Source organism: Arvicanthis niloticus, chromosome 6 (genome assembly GCF_011762505.2).
Source record: "Arvicanthis niloticus isolate mArvNil1 chromosome 6, mArvNil1.pat.X, whole genome shotgun sequence".
Lineage (NCBI taxonomy): Eukaryota > Metazoa > Chordata > Mammalia > Rodentia > Muridae > Arvicanthis > Arvicanthis niloticus.
In genome coordinates this window covers 84,677,713-84,698,887 of record NC_047663.1, presented here as the reverse complement: position 1 = coordinate 84,698,887, position 21,175 = coordinate 84,677,713, and the positions used below count along the sequence as shown (strand labels likewise).

Below are 21,175 nucleotides of genomic sequence, written 5' to 3'. Positions count from 1 at the left end.
TTGGGAAAGATTGTGCTTTTGAGAGCGAGAGTTGGAATGTTCTGCGTTTGTCACAGGGAGGGAGAACTAACTCTCTCTCTCTCTCTCTCTCTCTCTCTCTCTCCAGGATGTGCCTGGGATGGACCAGGAGGTTGATAGAAGGGCAGTAGGTTATAACACACTAACACACACACACACACATACACACACACACACACACACTTACTTAAAAAAATAGAAAACAGTTTCTGGATGGATAGTCTAAGTAACTTTCCTAAAACCACATCATCATTTGGTAAGACTGGGGTTCCAGAGTATGTTTTCTTTACAGAAAGATCAAACTCACATCCCTGTAAGAACCAAGTAAATAACCCAAGTGAGGAAAGTATGTCAGCTGGTCAGATAGGTGTGCTATTTGTTTCTGATAGATGTGCTATTGGTTTTTGACACAACTGGAGTCACCTGGGAAGAGGGAACCTCCATCAGATTTGCCTGAGGGCATACCTATGAGGGATGTTCTTAAATGATAATTTCGGTAGGAAGGCTCATTCCACCATGGGCAGTGCTACTCCCTAGTCCGGTGGGCCTGGGCTGTATAAGAAAAGTAGCTGAACAAACTAGCAATTAGTATACCTCCATGGTTCCTGCCCTGACTTCTCTTTAACACTGGACCTGTGGTCTGGAACTATAAGGCAAACAAACCTTTTCCTCCCCAAGTTGGTTTTGTTATGGTAAGCAAATAGGACAGCTCATCCATTTCAGGCACTTAACGTTTTCAGTGTGTCTCTTAGTGTGTCTTTTAGCACTGGCTTGTGGTGACCACAAAGACCCATAGTTACCTGATTGTCTGAGTTTCTGGGGGTAGTACGGGGAAGACAGACTAGACAACTCTAGAATTGTCCAAAATGTCCAGAATCGACAGTTAATTCACACTTGTGAGAAATCACAAAGACACCTAGACAGAACAGATCTGCAGGTGAGCATACATACCCCAGGGGGTAGAGCCTCCCACTGGTTCTTTTGTTCCCCAGCAAAGCAGTGCCCTTTTGTCCAAAAGCATGGAGCTGAAGCAAGCAAGCAAGCCAAGAGCAGGGTTGCTCTCCCTGCAAGGAAGGAGGAGACCCCCTGTCCATCCGCAGAGCCTCCCTATGACCCCAGCCAGACGACCAGGTTGCTCCTCCTGTTTGGCTGCTTCTTCCCCCTGCAGGTAGCTCTCTGCACAGGGTTGGCTGCAGGCTTCTGCAGGTGTAAAATTAGATCTGCTAGCGTGCTGCCAAGTCAGAAATGTAGCCCAGGGAGGCTCCGTTCCCAAACAACTGTGGTAGTGTGAAGCCAGTTTGTTTTTTTTTTTTTTTTTTTTTTTTTTTTTTTTTTTTTTAATCAAATTCAGCCATCTCTTTCCCAAACGCATGTGTATGTTTTTTAAACTTGTGTTTGGTTACATAAGAGTTGAGAATGAAGTGCATAATTCAAAGAACCCTTGAACGATGCCTCCCGGTGGAGGAGCAGGTATGAGAGAACCCGGTGAGGGATCCACGGGGAGACAGGGCGACCTGGGACCTGCTAGCATGGGGGTAGATGGCTCTGGAATACAAGCTGGTTCTTCTCTGTCCTCAGGATAGGCGAGCGGATGGCACAAGGTCCTTGGGAAAGGAGAGTGACACACAGGGGTGCTGGATGACTTGTCTAGTTCCCAAGAACTGACACCGTTCCCTTCTCATGTCATGGTTCAATGGCCCAACTCATGACTTCAATGGCTACTCTCTATCTTTTTACTTTAGCTAGAGCTAGGAAGGCTCTTAGGTCAAGTAGACTACTTTTTATTTTTTGATATGATTTTTGGGGAAGCATGGGAAACTGTCTCTGTCAGATTTGCCTGTGGCCATGTCTGTAGGGCACAATTTTTGCACGGAGAATAAAAATAAAGGCCAGGTGGGAATCATCTTCCCCAAAGCCTTCTGAAGACGACAAAGACAATTTACCCTTTCTGGAGCCTCTATCTTGAGGGGGGTGATGACCGTCAACCCACACATGTAATATATAGTTGCTGCAGAAAATGCTAAAATATGGAGAAGCAAAAATATGAGATATATTGTTTTTTATTAATCGTTTTATTTGTTTACATTTCAAATGATATCCCCTTTCCTGGGTTACCTCTCCACCAACCTCCCATCTCATCCCCCCTTTCCACCCTCCCCTTTGCCTCTGTGAGGGTGCTTCTCCCATTCACCCACTCCTGCCTCACCCCTCTAGCATCCCCCCCTAAGCTGGGGTGTCAAACATCCCCCTCCTCACACTGATGTCGAATAAGTCCATCCTCGGCTACATATATATCTGGGGTCCTGGCTCCCTCTAGGTATTCTCTTTGGTTGGTAGTTTAGTCCCTGGGAGCTCTGGGTGGTCCAGTTAGTTGATGTTGTTCTTCTTATGGGATTGCAATCCCCTTTAGCTCCTTCAGGTCTTCCCCTAACTCTTCCACTGGGGTCCCTTTAAGAAAAGACCGTCACCACCAGCAAACTCTCCTTTGCCTCGTGCCTCTGAGATAACATACATGTACAGTACGCATTTCCCTGAGAGTTTTCAGGGGACCTTGTTTCATTCAAGGTGTCCAGGACGAAGTGTGGGGAGTATCCTCTTTGGTCCTTCGGGAGCCGAGTCAGGCACGCAGGAAGCAGGTAGCAGCACATGAGGTGGAGGAAAAGTGCCAAAATGAATTGTGCAGAGGCTAAGCCATCTAGAAGGTCAGGAGGTCAGGGGAGGAAGAAGTGGAGTAGACTTCGGGTGGCGCAAGGGGGTCTCCTGAACGTTGGGAGGGCTGGATTTATGGAGCTGTTGTGACAGACACCTGTGTGCCTGCAAACAACAGACATTTCTGCTCTCAGCCTGTGGAGAATAGAAACCAGAAATGGGGGTGCTGGCAGACCATACTTGAGACTCTCTCTTTGCTTCCTCCTGGCTTTCAGCCGTGGTTGGCAGTCCTTGGTGCTCTGTGTCCCATGGCTGCATGGCCGCCCTCTCTGTGTCTGCCTTCATACAGCGTGACATTATCCCCGTGTTTCCGCCCCTTCATATTTTAAGGGCAATAATCACACTGGATTAGAGAGGATCCCGAAGAACTCATTTGAACCTGATCGCGTCTACAAAAAGTCTGCTTCAAATACGATTGCGTTCACATTAGCAGGGGGTCAGGGCTTCAACACAGATTTGTGGGCACATAATTTTACCCTTAACACAGCAGTAGGGTTGGGGTGCTGAGAGGACATTGAAGGCTTTCAAGACCGGGAAATAGCAGAAACATATGTGCGGGCAGAGTGCCTAGTGTAGTGGTGGGATCTAGTGGGGTCTCAGTAAATGTCTGCAGGTTGGAAGAACCAAAGGAGGTAGAGTGTGACAGGGAGGAGACCCACGTGGACTGGGTGCCATTGAGCTGTGATGCTAAGCACACATTTGTGGGAGGTTAATTGGATCGAACAGGGCAGAATTGCTATGAGGGAAGATGGCCGAGGACTGGGAGTCAGTCACTCCCCAGCGGGTGCCTTATGTAGTTCTGATAGCGGAAGGCTGACTCAGGCCATGGGATTCTGCCTGCCCTTCTCTTCTGAGACTGTTTGCTTCAGCCATCCCTTGGGGTCTGGGGTCTTTCTGTTTATGTTGCTCTACCTGAAACCTTCTCCCCTCAGCCTCTCTCCTCAACCTGTTTCTTTTCCTCTGCTCTCAGACACAATATCTCTATTCAAGAGAGGTCACTACAGCTGCCATAGACAAGGTAGCACCTCTACGTCCTTGTACCCCACCTTTATTCTGGGCTTCCAACAGTACCCATTAGTCATCTCTCGGTTGGCAAGGCCACTGCTTCAGTGACTGACTCGGCTGCAGTCATGATGTTGCTTGAGGCTGTGGTCTCTTTCCACTTCCGTGGCTTCCTTGTTAGTAGATGTCTTTCTTTGTGATCAGACCGAAGGCCTGAGGTTGTTTTTAGCTGTCCTCAGTTTTTATATCCAGCTGTGTGATGCTGAGGCCCGGACTCAGTCCTTGACGTGTGGTATTCTTTAACATGGCCACTTGCTTCCTCACTGATGGAAAGAGTTCCTGAGCAAGATGTGCATGAAATGGCATAAAACATCCAGAAAAAGTATCTCGTTGCCCTCTCCATATTGGCTGGAAGCATGTCCCCTGGTCTGCCCACCTGAAGGAGAAAGAAAGGTGACGACCTTAGCCACCAGCTTTGGATCCGTCCTCCATACTCTCCGAGATAATTAAAGTTTCTGTTTTATTTTTTAAATTATGTATTGCTTTTTAAAAAGTGTATTGTTGTTTTGCCTGCATGTATGTCTGCATGAGGCTGTCAGACTCTCCCTGGATGTTTTTGAGCCTCTGTGTGGGTGCTGGGAATTGAACCTGGAAGTCCGTGCTCTTAACCAGTGAACCATCTCTCCAGCCCCAAGAGTTAAAGTTCCTTTAAAGAGAACGTGTGGTTGGGTCTTCTAGCCTTAGCTACAAATGTAGTGCCAGATACAAAGTAGGTGATTAATAAAGACTTGTTATAGGAGGGGGGAGGGGAGGAGGGGAGGAGTCAAGAAGGGAAATGGGAGTCGAGGGAGACAAGGATGGAGGAAGGAAGGAAAGAAGTTATGCAAAAGAGACATGCTATCCTCTGCATCCTGCTTGAACAGCCAAAAAAAAAAAAAAGCCTGCTCGCCTAAGGCATTGCCTCTGGCCTTTCATATTTGCAGTTTCTTCTTCCCAGATCCTTTTATTCTCTCGCACCTATCCCCATGCCAACCTGGCTATGCCCAGCTCATGTTTGAGGTCTCAGTTAAAATGCCTCCTTTCCCTGGAATCCTCCTCTCACCCACAGTGCCACCGCCTTCCCTTCCCACTCCATTATAAGGGTTGTTTATGCCTCTGGCATAGAAGAGAGCAGGGCTCTGTAAGCTATAGTCCCAGGGCCAACTCAGCCTCTTTGACATATTTTTTCTTAATAAAGTTTTATTCGCAGACAGCCGCATCTCACCTCTTACTTGGTCTTTTACGTCTGTGGCAGTTTTTACACTGCGGAGCAGAGCTGAACAGTTGTCACAGAAGGACGACTTTGCAGGGGCTGGAGAGATGGCTCAGAGGTTAGAAACACTGGCTGCTCTGCCAGAGGACCAGGGTTTGATTCCCAGCACCCAGGTGGCAGCTCACAACCATCTGTGACTTCAACCCAAGCAGGATCCAATGTCCTCTTCTGGCCTTAGCCAGCACAGTGATGTATATGTTGCCCAGACATATATACAGTCAAAAAACTTATATGCATAAAGAAGACAGACAGACTGGAAGGAAGGACAAAAACGTGTCAGTCAAAATCTAAAAGTATTCATTCCCTGGCTCTTCTGAGTGTATGAATTGTGATGAAGACGTTACCATAATTCATGGCAATCACTCCCTAAATTGTCTTTCATACACCAAGCTCTTCAAGGACAACCCCCCCCCCCACTGTTGTTTCCTAGCATCCGTTATATCCCCAGCAGCTCAGCGTTGGGAAGAGATGTTTGTTGAATGAATACATGAACAAATGAGTGCGGGAATTGATCTAGCAGGAAGAAACAGAAGCTAGACAGAAAACTCAGATGAGGGCTAGCCCTGTAGAATATATTTACATGTGAACAATTTCAGGGGCATAGGTGCAGTTCAGAGAACCAGAGAGGAACTGGAGAACCCAGCATTTAAGACCAGCCGTAAGAATGGAGAGGGAGCTAATCATTCAGGAGGTTACTGTGGACACAGTTGTAGAAGGAGCTGTGGCCTTTGGCAGGAAAGTGTGCTAACCTAGTGAGGTCCCAGGGCAAGCCCCACGAGCACAGCCTCCTTCTTACTCTGCTGCTGCATCCCATCTCTGCCCACGTGACTGGGAGATGAAAGAGCTTCCAAGAAAGCCCAGTGGGATCCACTGGATGGAGAGGATGAACTAGGTCACTGACACTCGGACAAGGCCCTTGGCCACCCTTGTGCCTTGGTTGGAAATTGAATCTATGAGATGCTTCAGTTTTGGTCCAGTTCATTCGGGTTCCAAACAGGAGTCTTAAATCCCTGCTTTGGGACCTTGCGGCTATCTTTCCATCATGTGACATTTTCCAGAGCGTTCTGTCAGGCCCCAGTCCTTCCTCTCACTGAAATTCCCGCTCCTTGCTCCCTGTATCCTTCTGTTACCAGGTCCTTCCTGGTGCTCCCTGGTCATCTCTAATTTTTTTTTCTTTCCTCAAGCTTCTGCTCTAAGTGTTGCTCTGAACCCCCGCCTCCCTCTCTCTCTCTACACACACACACACACACACACACACACACACACACACATCTTTCTCTCTCTCTACCCATCTCATGGAATTTAGACCCCGTCTTTTTCATTTGGGGTATTTTCCAAGTATCTTCTGACTTGGTTTGTTTCAGCTAGACTCCAAGCTGCTGAGAGCAAGAAGCAAGCTATATTCTGTATTGCTAAAAATCACCTTGGTTATGGATCCCAGAATACATACATCATAGACCCTAAATGTGACAGGGTTCTATCCAGCCTCCTGCATTCACAAGTACCCCATAGGCATCATCCCAATACAAAGGAACTTCCAGTCTCCACCTGTGCACCCTCTGCAGCAACTCCCTTTGTTGTGTGGCATCTCCTTCCATCCTTAGATTGACACGCCATCCTCCTGTCTGCAATGCAGAATGCAGCTCTTTGTATAGAGTTGTGTGGGGAACAGGTGGATTTAAAGATCCAGTCTGAACTTGGGCTTTATTCTTTGTGTGCCTCTTACCTATGACAATGAGAGTAACCTGTCACTGTATGCTGAAGGTCAGATGCCATTTAACTCACCTACACACAGAACAGCCTAGCGTAGCCAGTCTGCTTTCGACAGCCTCAAACACTTTTATCAGCCCAAAGTTAGGAAAATCATGTAACCCAGAGTCTGTTTTACAACAAGCTATTGAGTATCTCATCAATTTATTAAAAATCAAGACAGAATAATTGTCTAAGTACTGTTGTGCAGTAGGGAAAGTGTACTTTCCCAGATCACCATGAGGTGGGGGGGAGGGGCTATCTGTGTGCATCTCCATCACAGACAAACATCTTTGAGCTGTGTCCCAACCTACACCACTGCAGCCTGTCTCTGCAAGTCTCCGAACCGCTCTGTGGGTTCTCCCAGCTTCCTCACATGCTTTCCATCTTGAGCCTCCAGGTAACCCTGGAGCTGACATTTGGGTCATATCTTATGGGTTGTCACAGCAGCATTGGTCATATATGAGTCTGCGTACAGCTGTGTCTTTTCTAAGGCTACCCAATGGGGAAGTGAGGAAGCCGGGATTCAAACCCACATCCTCTGGCTTTTCCTCGGATGTCTCTTTTCCCTACGTTTTGCGGTTTCACTGGGGGTAGATCTTTACACCTCCCTCTTCCCAGATGTGCTATGACTCAAAGAAAGATCTGTAGGAATGCTGCAGAGTAAAGGAGGAAAGGGGTGCATGTGTGCGTGTGTGTGTGTGTGTGTGTGCGTGTGTGTGTGTGCGTGTGTGTGTGTGTGTGTGTGTGTGTGCGCGCGCACGTATGCCAAGACAGAGACAAGGGCCTGGCCCAGACGATGTTATTTTTGTTTCATTTTTTTCCACTGTTGCTCTGAATTCCTCTTCCTCCCCACTCCACCCAAGGTGTCAAACAGATGTGAAAATACCACAGAACTCAAGCCTCAACCCTGGCTTATGATTCATTCTCTGGGATAGGGAAAAACAATGCAAGAGATTGCTATGGTGATGCCTGCTTTAGAGGCAGCATGGGAGACACCAGTCGTGGGCAAAGAGAGAGTGCATCCTTGGGCTTTTAGAGAAGCTTGGAATTCCTGCTGCCTAGGCTCCAGGGGAGACAGGGCAGAAACTACTATTTTGGCTGGAGTTGGGGACAGCCAAGCTACTAGGTGTATTCCCTTGCTGTCACTAGGATAAAGGGATGAGATATTCTTTTGTCTCATTCTATTTATTTATGTATTTTTTGTTCCTCCCACCCACTAGATAACTTTACACATTGCAAGGATGCCTGGACTCGTGGTTGGTGGGCATCAGGAGGATGTGAATGTGATGGCTAAAAATGACCTGGCCTATAGGGCTGGAGAGGTGGGTCATTGAGTCAAGTGCTTGGTGCACAAACAGGAGATCCCAAATCCTGATCCCAGCACACATACAAAAATCCAGGCACCGTAGTGTTTGTTTGTAACCCCAGGACTCAGAGATGGAGAGAGACGGATCTTGGTGCTCACTGGCAAGACAGTCTAGCCAGTGGGTGAGCTTAAGACTCTGCCACAAAAATAAAATAAAGTGGAGAACAAAGGAAGACATTTGACATTGACTTTTGACTTTATAGGCACATTTGTGGGTATATGCCCTTGTGCACATGTACACACACACACACACGGCCTCTGTATTCAAGTAATCTGGGTTATAATCCTTTTAGTTTCTGACATGTGACCTCATGATCAAGTTTCTGGGTAAAAATCTTCAGAAGAGCAGAGGAGGAGACTAAGTCTCCTTGTGTGGAAAGGGATATAATAAACTGGGGCCAATGGACCAGAGACCTACACTAAGTGCTTAGCATGCAGTGCCTAGAGTGAGCTCAGCAGACAGCAGTTCTTAGGAAGGTTCATCTATAGACATTCATCTGTTGATGGAAACAATTGTTAGAAAGACTAGAAGAAAACCGCAAGGGATAGAAAGTTAATACATCTCATTTGACGGCACAGACTGCCGTGACAAACAGCCCCTGGATTTGTGTGGCTTTGAAATCATTTCTGGAATATGTCCGAGTCTGATGTGTGTAAACGAAGAGGCGAGGCGGGCATCTCTGTCCCCTGCCGTCACTCAGGGACGTGGGCTCGGATAGTATGTCACCTCAAGAGTCCTCCATTATTTTCTAAATCCAAGCTAAGGATGGATGTGGAACACTGGGCCGGGGATTTATGACTCCACCCTGAAAGCATCATTGTGTATTATTTTGGCCCCTTGTGCAGGACTGTGAACTTGGTCACATGGTCATGCTCAAGGTAATCTTGGAAATGTATTTGTGCATTCACAAAAAATGCTTTGGTGGATAGCTCACTAGCCTGCCATTGTTACGTAAATAGCGTACGGTAATGCCATAGTGATTTGCATGCTTCCCTAAGTTCCACCTGGAGGAGCAGCCATTCTTGGTTAAGCAGTCTTTACTGGGCTGAGGATAAGAGAAGGACTGTTTCTGGCCTCATCCTCAGAATGCCTTCTCTTCTTGAGCCACCCTTTACTATAATGGCAGGACTGATGGTCTCAGAGCAGCAGCCATGGAAAGCCATGAGGATGCACTCCACTCTTAGTGGAGAATTAAATATTCAGTAGGTATCTTTCTCTCTTTGTTCCTCACTTTTAGTGTTATGAGATTGATCCACCACAAAGTTAATGGCTTAAGACACACTGCCTGGGGAATGGGGTACCTGATTTCTTTTGGGGAACTGAAATTTCACAGTGTATGTAGGTAGGAGTTGTACTTCAACTAGTTAGAGCAATCCCACAGGCTGAGACTGAGGATTTAGTAGATGGGAGGCAAGCATTGTGAGCGTAGAGCATCTCATTTAACCCTCGAAAACATCTCTTAAGGTCACGCATGGCATCCTGACCTTAGTCATTAGGCCACTCAGGAGGTGGTTGGGCAAGGAATTCAGCTCCAGGACTATGTGTGAGGGCCCCCACAGTATACCCCACCCAGCCATGTCCTCAGCACCTTCGTGGCACACTGCATTCTTTCTCATAATGAATGTTAATTGAAAAGATCAGTGCTGCAGCCCGCAACATGAGCTGCTGCAGTTCCATGCTGTGTCCTGGTAATTAAATAAACCCTTAGCTGTTTTGTCGGTTGGCAAGGTCCCTACAGGTCTCTCCTAATACGGGGAAGGAGTATAGCAGAGAGCCCGTGATGCTTGAGAGGTTGCAGAATCGCTCTATCCACTGATGTCTGGCCCTGGCATCGGGAGCCTTCTCTATTCTCTGTGTGCCTTGGGTCCTTTCTTCACCAACACCCTGCATAGTTAGCAAAGGTGAAATGGGGGTGTTCCTACATCACAAACTAAGAAACAGTTTGAATGGCTGTTAGGAAAACTGGAGACAGGGAAGGGAAGTCTAGGAGAGGTTACCCAAGGACGTGACTGACTTTTATTTCACTGTAATTTCTGACATCAGAAGGGTAAATCCCTCCTCAGACTTGATTGTTCCTCACACAGAGAACAGAAATTGGAGACTGCTTTCCTGTTCCTCCATCAAAAGCATATAACTCGCAGGTCTTCCTGGGGATATGTTGTCATACTAGTGACTCTTGGTTACCCAGGTAGCTTACCCCGATGCTTTGGTTAACAGCTGACACATATAGCACTGTCTTCATAAGATTATACCACTGTGTGACATCATAGACCGTAAATCTCTATCTCTCTCTCTCTCTCTCTCTCTCTCTGTCTGTCTGTCTGTCTGTCTGTGTGTGTGTGTGTGTGTGTGGTCTGATGTGGTATCATTATAAAAACAGGTAACAGCACATCTTTTGAAGCAGATTCTATTCATCGAGTGATTTGGGACAGTATATATATATACTGTCGATTTACACATACCCCGTAGAACCTCCACAAGCTCAAACCCTAGACACTTCCTTCTCATCAGGAGGGGCATAGTGTGTAGGGATTTGTTGCTCGGCATCCAGTGTTAAGAACCGTAACATTATTTATGCTCCCCCCTTTCCCATCTAGGGGTCTTAGATGATTTGAGGGAATACAGAAGATCTAGTTGTTCACAGGTCCCTCCCTAACTTCAATTCCCCTTTGACCTTTGTTCCCTCCCGCCCACAGCCTTCACCTTCACCCCAGTAACTGCCACACTGAGCTTTCAGCTCTTCCCTGACAAATGCAGCTGCCTTTGCCTGGTGTGTGGAATCAGCCTTTACTGTGCGCTAGGCATGCGCTCTGATGTGTTGCCACCTGTTAGGATATTAAACTCAATAAATTTATGAACTAGCTAGAAACTGTACGAGCCTTGTGGTCTATTAGACAAGATAGTGTTGTCTATTTGTGCCTGTGTAGTTATGGACCAAAGCCCACAACAGTTCTCTTGGTTTTCAAGAATAGAAGTAGAACAACTTCTTTCATCTTCAGGGTCTGGAACACTGTCCTTTAGTGGAGGCAGAATGGTGTCTGGTCGTTCGAAACTGGTTTACACCAAAACATAGAGGAGATGGAATACATTGGCTCACAAAATGCTCTAATACAGAGGTATCTGGCTTCAGGTGTGAGCCGATCCAAACACTAATGGGACACCATGAAGAATGTCTCTTTTCATCTCCTGGGTCTAAAACGCTGTCCTTTAGTGCAAAGAAGATGGCTTCTCATACCAGTGAGCCGATTTGCTACCCCAGTGGATAGAAAGTTATTCTTTGCATCATGCATGCATTCCTGACACAATGGAAGGAATTAAAAGTACTTGAAGGCCTGGCTTGGGTCAGTTGGTCCTCCCTGGAACCCCTGGAATTGTGAGGAGGCCTCATGTCTACTTGTATAAATTAATATGAAAACTGGGGGAGGGAGGCAGGGATTGAGAGATGTGTTTGTTACTTGAAGAAGGGACCACAGAATACAGGCAGTTAAGCAGAGCTGGGCTCCACTACATACATAATGAATGGCTTATTCCATACAATTTCCTTAAGGTTAGTTGGGCATGCTCAAGGGATATCATTAATCATTGGAATTGCCTTCCCCTTGACAGGCAGCATCCCCCCAGTCCAAGCCAGTCTGCCTTGCATAGACTGTAAGTGTAACATGCACAAATCTGACCTGAATTTTCTTTCCATTGCAGTGACCTGGACAGAAATAACATCACCAGGATCACCAAAATGGACTTCGCCGGCCTGAAGAATCTCCGAGTCTTGTAAGTAGCAGATGGTGCACCAACAAGCTTTCATTTTCAGCTCTTCGGCCTGTGAAAATCTTGTACTGCCCTGACAACACATTCCCAAGCTCTGGGCCACAGGAATCCATGTGTCTGTTGCAGAAAGCCCTTTATTATTGTCCCAAGTGTTCACAGATATCAAATTGTATGGCTGGATGCTGTTGGCTAGGCAAGATCCATAGAAGAACCAGGTTCCAGTGACAGGAAAACCAGGAGGCAATAAATGAATTAAGTCAACATGCCCAGCTTCCTGGATGACAGCAATGTCGGCTTGACTAAGCATGCTTCTCTTCCATAGAGATTATAATTCCTTCTCCAGCTTGTGCATTAAAAGAGCAATCGGGACAGATGTTATTTATCTTGCTGCTTAATGGAGAGGCGGGAGGAGGAGTGGAGAGGGCCAGACAAGGGCAGAGTCCTTGCTGGTCATTCACAGCTGTGCAGACAGGTAGCCAAGTTGGAGAAAGGCATTGATGAAATAAGAGGACAAGAGAAGCAGGCTTCCTTTCTGAATATTGAAGAATTTTGCCTATCTTTAGGTTTGTGTGTGATAAGGAGATGCCCACGTACTTTTCACTGAAAAGTCTAAGACATTCAGAATGTGGCAGTGGAGCTTGACGATAGCTTTGGTGTTATGGAATCTTGGCTTAGCCCATCTCTAGTGGCACTTAAAGCTAACACCCTTAAAAAAACACTTCTTTCAGATGTAGTTCATTTAAGATGTATGAGTGCTTTGCTTGCATGAATGTATGTGCACCATGTATGTGCTTGGAACCCTCGGAGGTCGGAAGAGGGCATCCGACTCCCTGGAACTTGAGTTGTACATGGCTGTGAGCTGCCTTGTTGGTGGTGCTGGGAATTGAGCCCGGTCTTCTATAAGAGCAATAAGTACTCTGAACTCAGGAACCAGTTTTCTAGCCCCCAATATCTCTGTTTCTATTCACAGACCTACAGAGCAGGATGACTTTATCACTGGGACAAGATGCATCAAATTCTGTTTTGATTTGGGATAATTTGCTCATGCAACTTTGGAGGAAATTCTTATACCTCCTTGGGCCTCAGTTTTCCCTTCAACATCACAGGGAGTTACAACTTAAAAGTCCTTCTCAGTTCTCATTATCCATGAGCGTTTCTGGGCTTTACCATTCCCTGCCTCCCCCACTGCGTTTGATTATTGCCTGTCAGGTGTGACTCAAGGCCTTTGGCAATGTTGATATCTCATTTGAGAAGTGTTAGTAATAAAGTAATTCCAATGATGATGGTACTTAGCAAGGACCTGGTGCAGGGTCCTATAACAGAGCATATGAGGATGGCATTCCTAGAGCGCCCTCTTTGTAGGAGAGAAAACAGTACTGGATTAAGAAATCTCAGCTCCTCAGAGTGAGGGACAAGAGGGACTGGCACTAGAAATCTGGTGGTTTGCCTTCTGACCTGCATGCAGTATTTCTGTACTCATGCCGGAGGAGGATGGGAAGAGGAGGGAGTGGGTAAACACGCATCTCCAACACATGGGCTTTTGAGGAGGGGTGGGGGGAAGGGCAAACAGCTCTGGGGTGTAGAACATTACCCGAGTGTTCCTCTGGGCCAGCGCACAGGGATGCAGGACTGCTGGGCTACCAGATACTCTCCACATCACATAGATATGTTCTCCCCTCTTTGATGTTGAGCACTCTTGTCTCATCCTCCGAGGGAAGATCTGCCTCGAGTTGAGCCTGTCTTGTGCTCTGAGTGCCTGTGTGTATGTCAGATGAATAAGCCATCTGATAAAATTCATGCCCATCAGAATGAAGGTTTGGCTTAAGTGTTGGGGAATCCCTGGATTCACTTTAGGGCACTTTGTATTTAAAAGAGATTCAGGAGGCTCCTGCTTCCAGGTCATTTGCTGATTTAAAAAGCAAAACTGTGTTTAGACTTTTGCTTTGTGTCCCCGCCCCCCATTTCCACTTGTGTCTGTAAGACATGTTTTTCTCATACAAGTCAAAATTCACCTAATGCTTCATTTTCTAACCGAGTCAAAAATAACCCTTTGATTTTTCTTACTGCTGCATCAGAGAGACTAATAAAAATTCCAATTTCCATATTTGCTCTCTACAAATAGAAACTTTTAAAATAATCACAAAGATGACATTAATGTCTTCTGCGTAGTCCACAACGTTTCTTTGACTACAGTTTATCTTTCCAGTTAATTGCTGCATTCTTCTATTTTGATAAGCAGTGCCAAAATGCCTTTACCCCTTCTTTATCGACTATTAATATATCTGTTTCATTATCTGCCTTATCAGCTCAAAGACAGCCCTTTCAAATGGCTCTTTAATTCAATGAAAGAAATCTGCTAGGCAGGATAGCTGAGAGGCCTTCTAACACCAATAAAATATCCTAACGCTTTAACAGTATTTTTCTCTCCATCCGTTCTTCTCGGCTAAGAACCTAGAGAACTCCTTTTTATTTTTTATTTTTTGAAAAGCTTTCATCACATCCTGGCATGTCCCTCATGTCTGTTTCTTATTTACAATTTATGGTGGAGTAATAAAAGACTCAATAGTCTTGAATAATTTGAGCTTGCCCACCCCCCCCTTCCCCATTTCTATGCAGAATGCCTTCTATCTGCTAATGTGGTACAGGTGAATGGGCAAACATGCAACAGAGACCGGTGAGCCTTGTTCCCATCCCAGGGCGATTTTCCCTAAATGAAGCAGGGATGTGGGAGTTGCCTATGACAAGTCATCTCTCCCGCAGGTTGGGAGCTGAGGAGAGACTCCTCTGTTGGTATCAATTATATCCTCTTTCTCAGTAATCCATTTAAGGACTAACTGTGTTCACAATGTGGGAGCCAACTTCATCCCAAATGAGGTTAATAAAAGAGTTAAACTCCGCCCCGCCGTCATCACATGAGGACCATTTCCGATTCTAATCTTGTATAGAAGAAGGGGGGCCAGAAAACACCAAAGAACTGAAAATGAACACAGTCTGTGTCCCCCTAACTCAGAACAGACACCAGCCATGGGCAGCCCTTGTGGGGAATCTAGAACCCAGCCTGACCTTGATCCTACATCGTCCTCCTGCTCCTAGCTGGTAAACTAGGCCTAAATCAACAGTTTACTTGCCTGTCCTTAGCTTGTGGTGCTGCTTAGAAATCCTCGTGCAGGTTTGACATCCATTGACAGGCGTTCTTTGTTTACTGGGGAGTGTTTATTGAGCCTTTAAATGCCAGGCATGAGCCTGGACTTTGATGAGCCTAGGAAGTCGATCTGAAAAGGATCCTGGAGACCTTTCCAGAAGGAACAAGAGGATGCTGCAGGGGCAGATGAGGAGACTAACATTTGCAGAGGTAGGGGTGGCGGGAGAGTATCCAGAAAGAAATGGTGCAGTTCCTCAGGCTAGTGATGACAGAGCTATTTCTGACTGCCTAGTGGCCTTGGAGAACAATGGAAGCAACTGGGTCTCAGTCCCAACGCAGGACTACCTGGCAAGAGAGGCACCGGCACCCTAGAGTGGTTTGGTCAGGAGGTAGAAAGGAGAATCTCCCAACCCTACTATCTTCCTACTGTCCTTTGGTCCTGCCAGCTGCTGAAACCAGCAGGAAGTACTGGCCAAGAAGCTCTCAGGGAAAGCCAATGCAAGTTAGCTTCCCAGGACCTGAGCGAGGTGGGGCTGGGATAGAAACCTCGGGTGCACGTGTTGGCACATCTCCCCATTCCTTGAAAGAAACTAGCAGTGTTACCATAATGAATACAAAACTGAGAGATACATTATAGGAGGCCAGAGTTAGGCTCCTCCAAACATGCAGAGGTTGGTTCTCACTCTAAGGCTTAGTCCTTGTCCTAATTGGAGAATAGTCACGGTGAGCTCTGATTGGTTGATTGCTTATCAAAGTCTGGCTGAGTGAACCCCCTAGTCACTGGTATTGAACTGACACCCTGTTTAGTAAATGTGCTAAGAAAAACTTGTTAGCTTCCCAAGGCCTCCTTGCCATATGGCAGAATGGAAGAAAAGAGAGGAGAGGCGAGGGGAGGAACAGTCATTAAAAATTGCAGATCATTAAAAATTTAAAAAAAAATTATTACTTCACCAGGCTTGATGAATTACTTCCTCCGTCTTTATTCTTATAAGCGCTTGTGTGATGTCTTATTTTACAGATGTATTTTACAAACAAGGAAACCGAGTCTTAGAAAAGATGAGTAGTTAGCGCAACACGGTACTACCGTCTAATAAGAGGTGGGGCAGCCCCTGCACGTATGTAGTGAAGCTGAAGCTGCATCTCCATGTGGGACTCCTAAAGCAGCAGCAGAGGCGGCCTCTGACTACATTGTCTGCTTGTGCATCCCTCTCCCCTATCTGGGCGGCCTCGTCCAGCCTCAAGAGAAGAAGATGCACCTAGTCTTACTGCAACTTGATATGCCGAGGCTGGTTGATATCCATGGGAGGACTCCCCTTTCCTGAAGAGAAGGGGAGGAGGGGAGGTGAAGGGAAGTGGAGGTGAGAGGGAGAGACTGGGGGGAGAAGAGAGAGGGGAAGCTTTCATCAGGAGTAAAGTAATTAAATAATAAATTACTACTACTACTGTTGTTGTTACTGTTATTGTTATTATTATTATTATTATTATTATTATTATTATTATTATAAAAGAAGTAGGACAGAGATGCCAAGGCAGTGATTCTCAGCCTGTGGGTTGCAACTCCTTTGGGGATCGAATGCCCCTTCCACAGGCGTCTCCTAAAACCATTGAAAACAGATATTTTGCATTACATTACGATTCATAACAGTAGCAAAATTTCATTATGAAGTATCAACGAAATTTTATGGTTAGAAGTCACCACAAAATGGGGAATTGTATTCAAGGGTCGCAGGCAGCACGGAGGAGATTGAAGCCATTGTCCTAAAGTATACTGGGGGGCCTGAAACTCCTCTCATTAGCTGTGTGGTTCCCCTTGGGCAAATTTCATAGCTACTCTGTTTTTACCTGTTAAATGAGTAGCCTGGGAGGAACTGGCCTCCAAGGGACAGAAGTCACGTAAGTGGAGCTCGGAGAGGTTGAAGAGTCTGGCCAATAGACTGACCCTTCTGGCCAGTTAACATTTACAGACACAAATGTGTTTAAATATTTGTGCCAACAAATTCCCCCTCGGTGCCCTGATAGAAACCTCACATTGTTGGCTCACCTTTTCCTCTGTGGGAAACCAGTACGTTCTGGGTCCGTGGCTGCGGTTTTGGTTCAGTAGGCTGTCATGGTAGGTCACTGTGCTGGGTCTAGGAGTATGAGGAAGACAGGGTCTGTCCTTTATTCCTTGGGAAGAGATGGGGGAAATGAAGCACAAAGGTTGAGCCTTAAGCCTAAAACATGCTGAAGGTTAGGACCTTCCAAGAGGTGGGGCAGTCACGGAAGGTCTGTTTTGGAGGGAAGATGTACCCTACCCAAGGCCATGCTTCTGCCATTCCCAAGGAAAACTGTGTCTGTCCCTGAATTCCTCCTCCTTTCGAGAAACAACCTTCCATCACAACCACACGTCCCCACAAATCCCACGCAGCCACCGAATGCAAATCCCTGTCATTTCTTGGCCCCTTTCCCACTCAGAATTCAGGCATCATCTTTGTAGTTGTCTCTGCTGTCCAACTAATAATTAGTTACTAATCCATTTTAATCTGCTTTTTATTTTGTAAGTCAGGGAAACAAATGCTTCATTGTATGATCAACTCTTAGGGTATGAGGCATGCATGCATGGGTCAAACTCATGCAGAGTTTAAGATTTTTAATCACCTGCCCGGAGAACTTAAGGTCCAGCAAAGATGTAGCCGGGCTAGCAACATTTTTTGTGAACATCTTTAGGAGATTGGGATGAGCCTGGCTCTACATGAAGGAATCCCTGGGTCTAGACTAGATGTCTCAGCCACAGTGCTGCTTCACAGTGACTCCATCCTTTCCGTGAGGTTGAGCAGGGAAGGCCCTTTCCAGTGAACTATTTTGGAATCCTTGGAGGAGGAGGAGCTTCAAAGGAAGAGGTATTGAATGTGCATGTTCTTCCCAAGAAGCAACATTACCACTTCCATTTCTGTGCATGATTCTGTAGCGCTCCGGGGGACATTTGCTGGTAACATTCTTAAAATAGAGACATGGAAGCCGATCTGTCAGGTAGAAGTGTGTGGGCGCTGAATCCCTAGTTACAGGGACGCTACATCGGGATGTGAGTTATTTTGTCCCATTAGAGTGATTTCTATTGAAGGGGCCTAGGGGGTCCTAGGAGGGAGTATGTGATATGGCTGCACAGCCTAAGGCTCCCCCCATGAGGACCCCCTATCCCGTTTCGGTCTTTGACCTTGGCTGCCTTTCTGATTCTAGGCATCTGGAAGACAATCAGGTCAGCATCATCGAGAGAGGCGCCTTCCAGGATCTGAAGCAGCTGGAGCGATTGTAAGTCAAACACAACATGGTGTCCAAAAAAAAAAAAAAGTTTTCTGTATTCTGTTTTGTTTTGATTTGTAAATTGGTTTTGTGACCTTGGTAAAATCAAGTCTCCAATGTTCGAAGAAGTATTTCCTACTACATTTAAAATTGCTTTGAAGTATGTTACATAGACACTGAGATCCTTATAAACTCCTGTTCTAGGTGCTAGAGAAGATTCCAGGGCCAGCATCTGGGGGCTTGATTTCTTCTTCCCAGGCTTGAAGCATCCATTGGTTTCTTTACATGAGGCTGCTCCTAACCTGACCTCAGCTTCTCCTTTCCCAGAGGAGTGAGCTAATGCCATGGAAGATGGCAGCAGTTCCTCCCCTGCTCCTCAGGCTTCTCCTCCTGGGACTCCTCCTTGTACTCTGGTGGGAGAGGAAGGATGGGCGAGTGGGCACAGCCTTCCGTGTGCCTGCTTCTCTGAGCGCCAGCCTGTCTCAGGAAACCCACACGTTTCCACGAGAGAACACGTTGCCACCGGTTTAAAATAGGCTGCTGTTCTGACTTGATCGGAGGGTGGGCAGCAGAAGTGGGACTGGAGTTGGGCGGAGCCTCCATTTATTTTCCTGTGAATGCTTTTGCAGGGAACTCTGGGGTCATTCTGATGAGGAAGGTTGCTCTGGTGGTTAAGTGGGCAGCCTCACCTTTCCTCAGTTAATCACGTCTGACAGCTCAAAACATCTGGATATTTGCTTTCTGCCCTCTAAGTGGGGATTGTCCCCAGGAGCACTTAGTCATGCTGGTGGGCGGCCTTTCCTCCGTGCCTCCCCCTGCAGCACCACTGACTGTCCTGACATTTCAGCTTCCTTCTGTACTGGGGGTTGGGGACTGTGACAGTTCATTGCTCTGCCAGTTTACCTGGGAAAACACCACTCTGCTTAGGCGCCCTGTTGCCAAAACTCACTTGCTTTGAGAAAAATCTCTTTTATAGACTTGCTTGTGTGAAATGGACTGCCTGGCCCAACTTCCTTGTTTTGTGATGTGTCATCCTTTCTCCATCAAGTCATCATATCCAAGGCCACAGGGCAATGAGTGAAGGTCCCAGCCTCATGGCGATTAATATCCATTGTTTTCTTCTGGATCAAACTCCAGCATGGCTTTCGCTATCACCAGTGTGAAAGTATGGCATTTGTTTCTCGTACGAGAAAAAAGTTATTAAAAATTATGTCATCTTTGTTTACATTTTGACTTTTCAAGATTCCTACAATTTAAGTGCTCCTTTTTTGGACCAAAGACAACATAAAAGTATTTGTTGAACCTCATTCCTCTGTGTGAAATAGTCAACATTTACACAGAAAAATAAACACATGGTCCAGTGTGGAAAAGCTCCCTCTTGCCTAGTTTTTCTGATTAGAAGGGTAAATAAATTGTTAATTTGTTAATTTCATGGTTGTTGGGGGGAATTACTGAGTGCTTCGGGAACACCAGGAACTGTGTGTGTGTGTTTCACAGGCAATGGCTTCTTTTATTCTACCCTCTTTGCAAAATTACAACAAGCAACAATGAGGTATCATTACCCTCATTTTGCAGATGAAGAAACAAAAGCCCAGGGAGTTGAAGCCAAAGAGTTGTCAGGGCTGGGTAAGATTCCCAGCCACATCTGTCTGACATCAAAGCCCACCTCCTTTTCATATCCCTGTGCTGTAGACACTAGATGAAGTGTGAGATTTAGCAATGGCCCTACAAATAGCTTCTCTCATACCCATCCAAGTCCAGGAAGGCTCAGGGAAATATTCTGGCAAAGGTGTCTTTGCTTTGGAGTGGTGAACAAGGCCAAAATACCATGCATGATTGGGGAACTAAGGGATTACACCTGCTGAGCAAAGCTGGCTCTTTGTGTGTTTGGGTATAGTAGGTGGGTATAGGTGGGTAATATAGTAATATAGTAGGTGGGTAATGCTGGCTGTGGGTACTAGATAAACCTTCAAAATCTCAGTGACTTAGCACATGGAAATTTACTTCTAAGTCCTACAAACTCAATACAGCATTCCTGTTAGGGCCTCTCTTCCAAGTATACACTCAGAGTCAGGCTCCTCCCATGCCTTGATGCTGCCATCCTTTTATCTTGGTTTGCAATGTACAGATGTATCGAGTCAGCAAGGGGGTAAATGGCATGGGGCACGGAGTACAGGAGGTTGTCATGTGAGACCTGGAAGAGGTGTATACTATCTTTATTCTTACAGCCTGTGACCAGTCACATTATTCAGACACTATGTTATACTATAGCTATGGTTAAATACAGCAAAGGCTGGCAAAGGTGCCTGAGTTCTAGGACAGGATAGGTAGCCAGTTGGACTTGTGCTACAAGAGAGCTGGAGAATACTTGGGTGGGAAGATGGGAAGTATCTGTCGTTTGATAGGCATCAGAGTCGGCAAAAAGGTAGATGTGAATGTGTGTGTGTGTGTGAATGAGTGTGTGTGCATGTGTATGTGCGTGTGTATATTTGTGCATGTGTGTGAGAGAGGAGAGGCTGGGTGTGCATGTGTGTGAGAAAGAGTGTGTGTCATGAGTGAGTGTGTTTGTATGTGTGTGTGCACGTGTGCATGTGTGTGCACTAGAGAGAGGAGAGTCTGGGTGTGTGCATGTGTGTGTGAGGAAGAGTGTGTGCGTGAGTGAATGTGTTTGTGTGTGTGCATGTGTGAATGTGTGTGCACAAGAGGGGAGAGTCTGTGTGTGTGCATGTGTGTGTGAGAAAGAGAATGTGTGTGTGTGTGTACATGTGTGCACATGTGAGAGAGGAGAGTCTCTGTGTGTGCATGTATGTGTGAAAAAGAGAATGTGTG

At 46.2% G+C, this 21,175-nt stretch overlaps 1 protein-coding gene across 2 annotated transcripts in view; it reads left to right on the top strand.

The window, feature by feature from the left end:
• The window catches only part of Slit3 (slit guidance ligand 3), a 588,944-nt gene that overhangs the window by 37,202 nt on the left and 530,567 nt on the right, over positions 1-21,175 (top strand). For both annotated transcript variants that reach the window (XM_034504957.2, XM_034504958.2), the window contains exons 2-3: positions 11,857-11,928; positions 18,284-18,355. In XM_034504957.2, coding sequence (XP_034360848.1) covers positions 11,857-11,928; positions 18,284-18,355 — 144 coding nt within the window. The remainder of the gene's footprint in view (positions 1-11,856; positions 11,929-18,283; positions 18,356-21,175) is intronic.